This window comes from Belonocnema kinseyi, chromosome 6 (assembly GCF_010883055.1).
Source record: "Belonocnema kinseyi isolate 2016_QV_RU_SX_M_011 chromosome 6, B_treatae_v1, whole genome shotgun sequence".
Lineage (NCBI taxonomy): Eukaryota > Metazoa > Arthropoda > Insecta > Hymenoptera > Cynipidae > Belonocnema > Belonocnema kinseyi.
Genome location: NC_046662.1, coordinates 50,129,097 through 50,142,681, shown reverse-complemented (window position 1 = coordinate 50,142,681; position 13,585 = coordinate 50,129,097). Strand labels below are relative to the sequence as shown.

At 26.1% G+C, this 13,585-nt stretch overlaps 1 protein-coding gene across 1 annotated transcript in view; it reads left to right on the top strand.

The window, feature by feature from the left end:
• LOC117175074 (delta-1-pyrroline-5-carboxylate synthase) overlaps positions 1–13,585 on the top strand; it is a 150,007-nt gene that overhangs the window by 122,419 nt on the left and 14,003 nt on the right. Inside the window, exons 4-5 of the mRNA XM_033364616.1 lie at positions 5,480–6,297; positions 13,009–13,299. Of these exons, the coding sequence (XP_033220507.1) occupies positions 5,480–6,297; positions 13,009–13,299 (1,109 nt within the window). The remainder of the gene's footprint in view (positions 1–5,479; positions 6,298–13,008; positions 13,300–13,585) is intronic.

The following is a 13,585-nucleotide window of genomic DNA, read 5'->3' as shown; positions in this document are numbered from 1 at the left end:
CGGAGTTCCAAAAATAATGGTTTAAAGAATTTTTACTCACCAAATGATTTTACAAAAAAAAAATTGTTTGAAAGTAGCGATGTTTAGGAAAAAAATAATTCTCCTGAGTTAAAAAAAATAGTTTTTGTTGCTGGAATTATTATTCAAAGAATAGTGAAAACATCCTTTTAACCTTTTAATCCTTATACCTTTTGAAACATAATATTTATATTTAATAAAAGTGACGTTTTTCGAATTTTGCAAAAACAACCATTGCAGTTAAAAAAAAAAATTTATTCTAGAATTCTCATTCTGTTTGGCTTTTAATGTTCCTCTAGGCATTATGTATACTGAAAAAATGTTGTTGGTCTAAAATGAATGTCTGTAAGCTTTGAAATAATTTAACGTATATTAAAAAAAAAATTACTAAAAAATATAAAAAGGTAATTAAATAAACTTTAAAAATATTTTCGAATTATTATTGCTTATTTTTTCTGCACATAAAATTTATACTAGAGAATATCTTATTATGGCTAGCATTAGCATTTATTTAAAATATTTAGAAATTTTAGTTTAAATAAAAGTTAAAAAGGCTGATAAAGTAGGAGTGAAAAGAAGTAAAAAAATTACAATTTGGAATTTGGAATTTTGAAGTAGAAATGAATGATTGCTATATATTTTTTAAAAATTTATCGTTTAGTCCTGTTAACTTTTTGTGCAGTATAAAATTTAATATTGCTTATAAGGCTAGATATACGACGTTACATTATTTAAATTCCAAAAATTATTAGCTATCTGGAAACCTTTTTAACAATATTCTTAATTTTTTAATCTGATGGAACAATTGTTCAGGTTTGGCCACATTCTTAATTTTTTCAAGAGTTACATTTCTTGAAATGGTAAACGAAATTGAGCTATTTTAATTTTTCAAGATAACTTAAATGTCACGTATTTAAACAATTTTATTTCAAAGAATTTTTGACATTGTATGAACATAAGGTTAAAGCTTAGCTTAACTAATTGAAGTTTAAATTATCATAATTTTGCACGCCACTGATTATTTCTGGTTTCAAAATATGAATCAAAAGAATATAAATTCTCTGATCAAAAGAGGAAGCTCTTGAAAAATTAGGGAGTACTCTCATCTTTCATAGAAACAAAAAAATGCACGCTTCTTTTCTTGACATTCCAAAGTTAATATTCAAAAATCCATAAAGACTTTTCATTCAAATTTATTTCTCACAAAAGAATTTTCAATAGAAACCAAACCCATTGATAATTGACATGAAAGCATCCCTATTTACCCATACTTCCGAAATGATAACAAAACACCAATTTTCTCTCAAGAATCCACTCTAAATTCCACTTTAAATATGAAATTCAAACAAGTCTCTTTCCGGGCAATGTCGAATCAACACCATTTCCGTTTTGGCATCTCCCCTTTAGTTTAATAAGTGTGCCAAATGCGACTGTTTGCTGGAGCACAGAACTCGAGCTCTTGGCCTAGAACGAAATGGATGAATTCAGTTTTTAAAATTATTTCCCGATCCCGACAAATGCCGTCCATCCGAGTCATATTGACTTCAATATTCCATGCTATAATGGTTGCCAAATATTTGAAATTTTTGTAAAATCTTTAAGAAATCATTGAAGTCCATGAAATCTTTTAAATCCATCCGAAATTTTTGCGAAATATTTCAAATATTTTATGAATATTTGACTATATTTTAAAAATTATGAAAATCTTAAGAAAATCACTAAAATATTTCAAATCTATCCGAAATCTTTGTGAAATATTTTTAATCTTTAAAATCTTTTTTTTTAATGTTTGACTGTTGAAATCTTTTTGAAATATTTCCGATATTTTATAAGTTATTAAAAATATTTTTGAATTTTTTTTAAATTGTTTAAATCTTTGAAAAATATGTTCTAATCTTCGAAAAATCGTTAAAATCATTGTGAAATCTTTTTGAAATTTTTAAAACTTTTTTGAAAAAGTAAAATTATTGGAACCTTTGGAAAATCATTTATGCCTTTGTGAAGTTTTGAAATCTATTCGAAATCTTTTAAATTTATCCAAAATCCTTTGCGAAATATTTGAAATATTTTATTGAAGTCCATGACATCTTTCAAATCTACCTGAAATTTTTGCAAAATATTTAAATAATTTGATTATATTTTTCAAATGATTGAAATCTTTGGAAAATCGCTAAAACATTTTAAATCTATCCGAAAGCTATATGAAATATTTTAAATCTTTAAAATCTTTATATAATCTGTTTTTTAAATGTTTTATTGTTGAATTCTTTGGGAAATATTTGCGATATTTTATAAATTATTAAAAATAGTTTTAAAATATATGTTATATTTTTGAAATTTGTCAAATGTTTGGGAAATCATTCAAGTGTTTGTAAAATCTTTAGATAATCGTTAAAATCTTTGTAAAATATTTAAAATATTAAAAAAATATTCCATAATATTTGCAAAATTATTAAAATCTTTGTAAAATCTTTGCGAAATATTCGAAATCTTTTAAGTTTATCCAAAATATTTTGCGAAATATTTGAAATATTTTATTGAAGTCCGTGAAATCTTTTAAATCTATCCTAAATTTTTTCGAAATATTTCAAATGTTTTATAAATATTTTATTATATTTTTGAAATGAGTGAGATGTTTAGAAAATCACTGAAATATTTTAAATCTATCCGCAATCTTGATGAAATATATTTTAGTATATTTTTTTGGTATATTTTTGGTAAATTTTTTAAAATTTTCAAATGTTTGGAAAATCATTAAAGTGTTTGTGAAATCTTTAGATATTCTTTAAAATCTTTGTAAAATATTAAAAATATTCGATAATATTTGTAAAATTTTTAATCTTTGCGAAATATTTAAAATCTTTAGAAAATCGTTGGAATCTTTGGGCAATCTTTCTGAAATTTCTGGAAATCTTTGAAATTTTTTCGAAAAATTTGTGAAATTATTAAAGTCTTTGGAAAATAATTTATGCCTTTGTGAAATTTTTAAATCTATTTAAAATCTCTGTGAAATCTTTGCGAAATATTTCTAATTTATCCAAAATCTTTTGCGAAATATTTAAAATATTTTTCAAATATTTGGTTATATATCTGAAAATGATTTAAATCTTTGTGAAATCTTTTGAAAATCATTAAAGCCTTAGCGAAGTCCTTCAAATCTATCCGAAATCTTTGCGACATATTTTTAAATTTTGAGAAGTCATTGAAATCATTGTCATCTTCGTTAAATCTTTGAGAAATCTTTGAAATATTTTTTTAATCTTTGGTAATATTTGTGAAATATTTCATAAATATTTGATAATATTTTTTAAATGATGAAAATCTTTGTAAAATCATTGAAATCTTTGTGATGCATTAAAAATATTAAAGAAATATTGGATAATATTGATAAAACTGTTTAAACCTTTTCGAAATGTTTACAAAATTTTAGAAAATCATCGGAGTCTTTGTAAAATCTTTGAAAATCTTCTAAATATTTTGGAAATATTTGTGAAATTATTTAAATCTTGCGAAATCTTTGATTTTTTTAGAAATCATCCAAATACTTTGAAAATATTTCAAAAGTATTTAATATATTTTTGAAATCTTTGTAAAATGATTAAATTGTTTGAAAATCATTGAAGTCTTTTAAATCTATCAAACAATTTTGCCATATATTTTTTTAATTTTGGGAAACCATTCTAATTTTTGTGAAATCTTTCTGAGATATTTAAGAAATATTTGGTAATATTTGTGAAATTATGGAAATCTCTGGGAAATCATTACTGTCTTTGTAAGATATTTTAAATTTATACCAAATCTTTGCGAAATATTTGAAACCTTTTTTATCTTTGGGAGGTCTTTGGAAATCTTTGCGAAATATTTCCGATATTTTATAAATATTGGATCACATTTTTAAAATGATTAATATCTTCGAAAAATCATTAAAATCTTTTTAAATCTATCCGAAACCTTTACGAAATATTTTAAATATTTGAAATCTTTAGTAAGTCATGGAAATCTTGGAAAATCTTTTATATATGTTTGGAACATTTGTGAAATTATTGCAATATTTGGAAATCATTTATGCGTTCGTGAAATTTTAAAACCTATTTGAAATCTTTGTGAAATCTTTGAAATATTTGGGAAATCATTAAAACAATTTTAAAATATTTTTGTAGTATTTGGTATGTTTTTGAAATTATTCAAATCTTTGTTAAATCATTGATAAATCATTTATGCATTTGTGAAATCTTTTGAATACAATCTTTTGAAAATCATTAATGTCTTTGTAAAATCTTTTAAATCTATGCCAAATCTTTCCGAAATATTTGAAACCTTTTATATATTTGGGAAATCATTTAAATCTTTCTAAAATCTTTGGAAACCTTTGCGAAGAAATATTAAAAATTTTTTAATGTTTTAAAAATATTTGATGAAATTTGTGAAATATTGAAATCTTTGGAAAATCATTGATGCCTCTGTAAAATCTCTTAAGACTATGCCAAACTTTTGCGAAATATTGGGAAGCTTTTTTATCTTTAGGAAATCATTGAAATCTTTCTTACATTCTTGGAAACCTTTGAGAAAAAATCGTTGAAATTTTGGAAATATTTAGTCATAATCTTTGATATCTTAGGGAAATCGTTAAAATCTTTCCGAAGTATTTGAAAACTGTGGAATCCACGGAAAATCATTGAAATTTTTGTTATATCTTGGTCAAATCTTTCTAAACTATTTAGAAATCTGCGAAAAATTATAAATATTTTTTAAGTAATTGGGAAATTATTTAAGTTTTCTTGAAATCTTTGCGAAATAATTGATGTCTTTATAAAATCTTTTAAGTCTTTCCGCAAACTTTACGAAATATTTGAAGTCTTTGTGAAGTCTTTGGATAATCTTTATAAAGTATTTAAAATATTTTTTAAATATTGGTTTATTTTTTAAATTGTTGAAATCTTTGAGTAATAACTGAAGTCTTCATAAAATCTTTTAAGTCTTTCCACAAACTTTACGAAATATTTGAAATCATTGTAAAATCTTTATAAAGTATTTAAAATATTTTTGAAATATTTCGTATATTTTTTAAATTGTTAAAATCTTTGGGTAATAAATGAAGTCTTTATAAAATCTTTTAAATCTATCCGCAATCTTTGCGCAGTATTAGCAGACTGTGAAATCTTTGAGAAATTATTATCTCTTTGTGAAATCTCTGGCAATATGAAGTTTATACCTTTATTTATTATTATTTATTATTTACTATTTTTTGTTCATTTATTATTCATGTACAATTAGTATTTAGCATAATATTATAATACTATGTATAATGTGCGTCATACAATATTACAAGTTTATTTTCCTGCATCCACCTAGAGAAAAAAGGCTCCGCCACTTCTGCATAGGGATGCAGAATAAACCTCCACAAAAAATCTCCTACATCCCTCTCTTTATTGATTTTCACCCTCGCCAATTTAAATCCTAGCTCGAACAGGCAGCCGAGTACTTCAGTCTCTGTTACCAGAGGAGAGAGCTGGATGCATCAACACCTTGGCGGATTTGCTCGAATCTAAACAAAGCGAAATCCTGGACGCCAACAACAAAGATCTAGAGGAAGCCAGAAAAACTGGTTTAGCAAAACCTCTACTTTCTCGTTTATCCTTAACACCCACTAAGTTGAAATCCTTGAGTCATGGTCTTCGACAAATTGCCGCCGATTCCTTAAAAAACGTTGGCAGGGTTGTGAGGAGGACCCAGTTGGCTGATGGATTGGAACTGAAACAAATCACAGTACCCATTGGAGTTCTGCTGGTGATTTTTGAATCGAGGCCAGACAGTCTTCCCCAGGTGGCAGCTCTCGCTATAGCCAGTGCCAATGGATTATTGCTCAAGGGCGGAAAAGAAGCAGCTCACAGCAACAAGTGCCTCATGGATCTCGTGAAGGAAGCTCTCAGTTCTGTTGGTGCTGCTAATGCCATTTCTCTGATATCTACGAGGGAGGAAATTGGTGATTTGCTCTCCATGGAGAAGCACATCGATCTCATCATTCCCAGGGGTAGCTCGGAACTTGTCCGCTCGATCCAGATACAGTCGAAACACATCCCCGTTTTGGGACACGCAGAGGGTATCTGTCACGTCTATGTTGATGAGGATGCAGATCTTGGCAAGGCCTTGAGAATCATTCGAGATTCCAAATGCGATTATCCAGCTGCCTGCAACGCCATGGAGACACTTTTAATCCACGAGAGTCATATGGACGGGAACTTCTTCTCCGATGTTTGCAGCATGCTGCAGAAGGAAGGGGTGAGTTATGTCGTACTTTAGAAAAGTGGAAATATCAAACTACAAACTCATCTCGAATATGGTGATTCGTTCAAATAAGAGGGGAGAAGTTCCTTTTGAGTATTTCGTGTCTGGTGAATGCAAAGTGCCTCTTGAAGAACTTTTGAAAGGTTCTAGAAATTCTCCTTATTGAAATTCAGGGTAGCATCTTTCTATGGGAGTATTTCAGTTTCATCTTTATTCATTACTTGTCACATAAGACATTTTTAATTAATCCTTGGAAATTTGTTTGCAAGTTGAAACTCCTAGAAAGTAGATTCTTTTCCAGAAAAAAGAGGATTTGATTTATTATTATAAACTTTTTGTATCATATGGTTATCTTATCAATATTGAAAGACAGTGACCTCTTAGTGTTTCAACACTTTCTGCTGGTACAAATTCATTAGAAACAAATTCAACAACATCAATGATTGTGAAATAAATAAAGATCAGAATTTATAAATGAAACTGTTTGGTAGAAAGTTAATGTCTTTGGTTAAGAATTCAACTATTTTTTTAAATGATAATTTGTCTTCTTTGGATGAATTCAAATGTTTTTAATTCAAAATTAAAATATTTTTTGATTGAGATATCCAAAACTTTGGTAAAATTATAACTTCTTAAAAAATAATTAAGTTTTTTGGTTAAAGATTCATAATTGCAGTTGAAAATTCATATCTTTGTTCCTTTATTTTTCTAAATAAGTCCTAAAGCATTAGAAATCTAACTCACTTAAAATTAAAATCTTTTTGGGTTGAAATATCAAATATTTTGTTAAAAGTTGACCTATCCTGTTGATAATGAAGTTTTGCCTTTCAAGATTCAGAATCTTAGTTAAAAATTCATGCCTTCGTTTCTTTGTTTTTAATAAGTCCGGAAGTATTAGAATTCTATCTTATTTGGTTGAACATATAAGTATTTTATTGAAAATTCAACTTTTTTTTAAGTTATTATTTTTGTTAAAAACACAACAGCTTTTTTTAAATTCGGCCTTTTGGATTCACCATTTTTCTTTTTTGAAAATTAATCCTTTCTGTTGAAAATGCGTCTCTTTGGATTAAAAATTGAAAAATAAGGTAGAAAGATTAACTGTGTAGTTAAAAATTTCAATATTTGGCTGAAAATTAAACTTTTTTGTAGAAAATTCGTCTTTTTGGCTTGAAAGTTCAACAATGTGGCTAACAAAATTTTCTTTCTTGACTGAAGAATCTTTCTTGGTTGAAAATTCACCTCTTTTCTTGAAAATGTCAGTATTTAGTTAAAAAGTCTTATTTCAGTGTTAGAAACTCATTATTTTAGCGTTGAAAATTCAAATCCTGTTGTAGAAATTTCGTACTTTTCTTAAATGCAAATTTTTTCGACATAAAATCTTCTTTGGTTCAAATATAAACTAATTTTTCGTCGGTGATTCATTTTCCTTTTTTAATTTAACTAATTCGTTTAAAATTCCTTTTGGATGTTAAAACTAGACTTTTCTATTGAAAATTCACATGTTCATGTGAAAGTTTGACTTTTTTGCAAAAAATCCAAATTTTTTCTATACTTTTTTTATGAAAGTTCATATTTTGGTTGCAGATTTATAATTTTAGCTAAAAATTGATCTCTGATTTAATCTTTTTGTTTGAAAATGATATTTTTTTAGGAAATTCTTCTTTTTCGCTTGAAAATTTGGTAAAAAATTCAACTATTTAGTTAAGAATGAAATTTCTGGTCGAAAATTCATATTTTAAGATTGAAAATTTAACCGTTTTTCTAGAAAATTCTACTTTTTCTATTAAATGTAGCTTTTTTTTATTTTAAATTAAAATCTCTGGTTTAAATATAAAATTTTCTTTTCTTCATCAATATTTAAGGTTTTTTGGGTGAAAACTCAACTACTTGGTTTAAAGTTGAAGAACTTTATTAAAAATGAATTCCTTTTTTTAGCTAAAGATTCATAATTTCATCTGAAAATTCATTTCTGGCTTAAAAAAATCTTCTTGGTTGAAAATTATTATTTTTTTTTTTTGCTGAAAATTCAACGCTTTAGTTGAAAATAAACAGTCTTGTTCAAAATGTATACTTTTGCATTTAAAATTCAACTGTTTTAGTGAAAAATTTCTTCTTTCTTGGTTGAATTAAATTTACTCTCAAACAAAATCAACTAAAATATATCGATATATTAATTGAACTATTATAACGTAGAATAAAATTTTTTTGTTTAAATATCAACTTTTAATTTTTTTATCGAAAACCCCAACTTTTTTGCTTAAAATAAATTTTCTTGTTCGACCAATTTTTTTTTATTAGAAAATTCATCTTTCTGTCTTAAAGATTTGGTAAAAAATTCAACTATTTATTTAGAAATAAATTTTTGTACGAAAATTTATATTTAAGTGGAAAATTAATTTTTGGTTGAAAGTTAATCTTTTTGATAAGAAATTAATCTTTTGGCTTGAAAATTTAGTAAAAAAAATTCATCTATTTAGTAAAAAATAAACCTATTTGTTGAAAATGTAACTATTGGTTAAAACTTTTAGAACGTTGTTAACAATAATTTTCTGCTAGAATATTGATTCTTTTAGTCAAAAATACATCTCTAGTTAAAAATTGTTCTTTTTAGTAGTAAATTCAGCTATTTAATTAAAATATAATTTGAAGATTTCTGATTCGATTAGATCAGACAAAACCAGACTTTCTCTACGATTTACTTGCAATAACAGGAATTTAAATGGATTTATCTAGCGGATTTCAAAACGTCTCGTTTTCTGATGTCTTGAATTTCTATTTATTATTTAAAAAGATTAATCGAATCCTTGTAAGAAAGGGGAGAAAAAGGTTCAAAATGATAGATTTTTCAAATTTAAGAGTGAAAAGGAGAAATGGGAAAGGGGAATTAGGGAATGAAATTGGGACATACTGTGATCCCTGCTCTTTCTGATTTCTATTTGAGATAAAAAGTACAAGATTGATTATTTCGAATTCAAGGCGGAAAGAAAATTGAGACGAATGACTTTGGAAATAAAGTTTGTTCATGTCCTCGATTCCATCTAAATAAAGTTTTCAGACTTCACAGCCTAAAATGTTTTCAAAACAGGGGAAATATCGTAATATAAATAAATATAAATTGTTTTTAATCAAATAATTGTTAGTACCATATTTCAAAAAGTTAATTGATTTGCTAAAAAATCAATAACTTTTTTAAAAAGTCATTTCTTTGGTTTAAAATTCAACTGATTTTTTAAATTTATCCTTCTTAATTAAACATTCATCCTTTTTGTAGAAAAATTATCATCTTGGCTTTCAGTTTTTGTTCTCTTTCTAATGAATCAAATTTTTTTTAAAATGTGTCTTTGAAAATTCAAATGTTTAAAAAAATATTTGACTCCTACGCCCGAAAAAGATGAATTTACAACAACAAAATATGCCTTTTCTACCGAAAGATGAATTGTCAATTTAAAAGGGTGAATTTTTTATCCAAAAGGACGATTGTTTAAACAAAGTTAAATTTCCGATCCAAAAAGATGATTTCTTAACAAATTTTAACTTTTTAATTAAAAGTGAGAATTTTCAATCAAAAAAGATTATTTTTCTGTCAAAAAATGAATTTTTCCAAAGAGACGAATCATCTCTCCAAAAATACGAATGTTCAACAAAACATTTAAATTTGAGACCAAAGACGCTACATTTTTAACAAAATTTAAATTTTCAACAAGACTTTTCCATTTAAAACGAAATAATTGAGTTTTTACACAAAAGAGATGAATTTTTATTTAAAAATATAAAAGTATACTCTTCAATTAAATTGAATGTTGAAGCCAAAAGGACCAATTTTTTAGATGACATGTGACTTTTTAGTACAATAATTCATTTTCAATCAAAAAAGACGAGTTTTCAAAACTATTATATTTAACAATGTAATTAAACTTTAAAAAATAATTGAATTAAAATAAATAAAAAAAATTTAATTTCATATTTTAAAAAACGATATTTCAAAAAAAGAGTTATACTTGAAATAAAAAAGATGACTTTTTAATAAAATAATAAAAATGTTATTCAAAAAGACGATTGTTCAACAAAACAGATAGATGTCCAACCAGATAGTAGAATTTGTAAACAAAAGAGATGAAATATAAACCAAAACTGTAATAGCGGACTTTTAAATTGTAAAAAATTAATTTTGAACCTAAAATGATAAATTTTCATATCAAAAGATAATATTCAATAGGAGACGAATTTTCGAACTAAAAAGACGATTTTCAAACAAAATAATTAAATTTTTGATCAAACACGAGGATGTTTTAAACAAATTGTTGAATTTTAAAGCCAAAAAGACAAATTTTTTATATTAATTAAAAAAAAGAGTCTTTAATCTAAAAGTACTCATTTTTATTTTAAAAATGAATGTTTTACAATACAATTATATTTTGGACCAAAAAGATTACCTTTAAATAGAATAATTGAATTTTCAACAAAATAATAAAAATTTCAACTAAATAGTAAAGTTTTTAATCAGAAGAGATGAATTTCGATATCAATGGATGATTTTTTAATTAAATAGGACAAATTTTCTATCCAAAAGAATGGATGTTAAAAAAAGCGTTACATTTTTAACCAGATAGTGGAAATTTTGAACAAAAAATTTAGTAGCAGACTTTTTATTTAAAAAGAATTCATTTTTAACCAAAAAGATGATTTTGTACTAGAAGATACATTTTTTATCTTGAAGAGACGAATTTTATATCCAAAATGACGAATGTTAATTCAAATAATTAAATGGTAATTTAATGGTAAAGTGTAACCAAAAACAGTTGAATTTTGAAGCCAAAAGGCCAATTTTTCGATATGCAGTTGATTTTTCATCAAATAAAATAAACTTTCAACATAAAAATATGAGCTTTTAATCTAAAACTTCAAACAAAAATGACAAACGTTACCAAAAACAATTGAATTTTTAGCAAAAAAGGTCATTTAAACCCAGAAAGATCAATTTTCAGTCAAAAAATGAGCTTTCAGTCCAAATTTTTAAACAAAAGATGTAAACTTTAACAAATAATAGTTGAATTGTCAACCGCAAAGACAACTGTTTTATAAAACAGTTGATCCTTGAACAAAAATATTAATGTCAAACCAAGAAAGAAGAATTTTAAACCAAAAACAGTTCAATTTTCAACAAAGAAATTAATTTCAAACCAAGAAAAATAAATTTTTAACTAAAAAATATGAGTTTCAATCTCAAATTTTAAACAAAAAAAGGTAAGCTGTACCAAAAACATTTAAACTTTCAAACCAAAAATACCATTTTTTTTAGAAAACAGTTGAACTTTGAACAAGAATGTTAATGTCAAACCATTAAAGATGAATTTTAAAAAAAAGATGAGTTTTCAGTTCGAATTTTCAAACAAAAAAAGGTGAACAATAATAAAAAACAGTTGAATGTTGAACTGAAAAAGACAAGTTTTTTAGAAGAAAGTTGAACTTAAAAAAAAATTATTTTGAAACCAAGAAAGATGAATTATTACCAAAAATTGTGGAGTTTTTAATCCAAATTTTAAAACAAAAAAGGTCAATATTCACCAAAGGCAGTTGAATTTCCAAGCTAAGAAAACATGTTTTAGCAAAGAGTTGCATTTTTAACAACAAACTTAATTTTTAACTAAGAAAAATAAATTTTCAATGCAAAAATATGAGTTTTCAATCCAAATTTTAAAAAAAAAGAGGTAACCTTTAACAAATAACAACTGAATTGTCTACCAAAAAAGAGAAATTGTTTAGAAAACAGCTGATCTTTGAACAAAAATGTTAATGTCAAACCAAAAAAGATGAGTTTTCAATTCGAATTTTCAAACCAAAAAGGTAAACTTAAAGAAAAAAAGTTGATTTTTTAACTTAAAAAGGCAAAGTTTTCAGAAGACAGTTGAAATACTAACAAAAAGTTAATTTTAGACAAAGAAAAATGAATTTTCAAGCAAACGAGATGAGTTCTTAATCCAAGTTTTAAAACAAGAAAGGTAAACTTTCACCAAAGGCAGTTGAATTTTTAAGCCAAAAAGACCAATTTTTTAACAAACAATTGAATTTTTAACAACAAACTTAATTTTAAACTAAGAAAAATAAATTTTAAACGCAAAAATATGAGTTATCAAGCAAAATGGGTAAACTATAACAAGTAACAGTTGAATTGTCAAGCCAAAAACACAAATTTTTTAGAAAACAGTTGATCTTTGGACAAAAAAGATGAGTTTTAAATAAAAATTTAAAAAAGGATAAACTTTGATAAAAAACAGGCCCATTTTAAATTGAACAAGACAACGTTTTTTAAAGACAGTTGAACTTTCAACAAAAAAATTCATTATGTACAAAGAAAGATGAATTTTCAGTCAAAAAAGATCACTTTTCATTCCGAAATGGCGAATTTTCAACACAATATAAATTTTCAACACAATAGTTAAATTTCCAACCAAATATTCGAATAAAAAAGAGTTGAGTTCTGAAAAAAAAAATATTAGACTTTTTAACAAAAATTGTTAGGATTTTCTTATTAGCTTTTATTATTTCAGTTGTTATTTAGGCGAAAACCGAGAAACAGGGGAAAAGGTCAAGGATCTTGGAATTTGGAAAAAAGTATTTTTTTTTTTAATTGTAAAAAGCGAAAATAGAGAAAAGAGTGTGAATTTGAGAAATATTTTGCTGATCGATTTTCTTTTGACGTAGGTCACGATCAACTCTGGTCCCAAACTAGAGCAACAGATGACCTTTGGTCCACCATCAGCCCGGAGTATGAAGATCGAATACGGATCTTTGGAGTGCACTATTGAACTCGTGTCGAACCTTGACGATGCGATAAGCCACATTCACAAATACGGAAGTGGACACACGGACACAATCGTTACGGAAGATTTGAAAAGGGCAGATAAGTTTCAAAGAGAAGTCGATAGTGCTTGCGTCTTTCATAATGCCAGCACTCGATTTGCCGATGGTTACAGATTTGGCCTTGGAGCTGAGGTAAGCTAGTTCACCTTGTCACTTTAGTACTTTAGTACCTTGCAACTTTAGAGTTTAGCTCAATGTCAGGAGAGGAGAGTGTGGCGAGAAATAGTTTATAAGAAATGCATTAAGAAGAGTTTCCGTAGATTGAATGACGCCTAAAAAGAAAGACCATGGATAATAATGAGTTTGCGTGGAGGGCTTTATATTTTGACTCTGTGAAGCTCTCCACCTGGGGTGATTGCTAGAGATATTGATCTGCAACATGGGCCGGAGTGATTTTGCGGAACCAAAGTGTTATTTG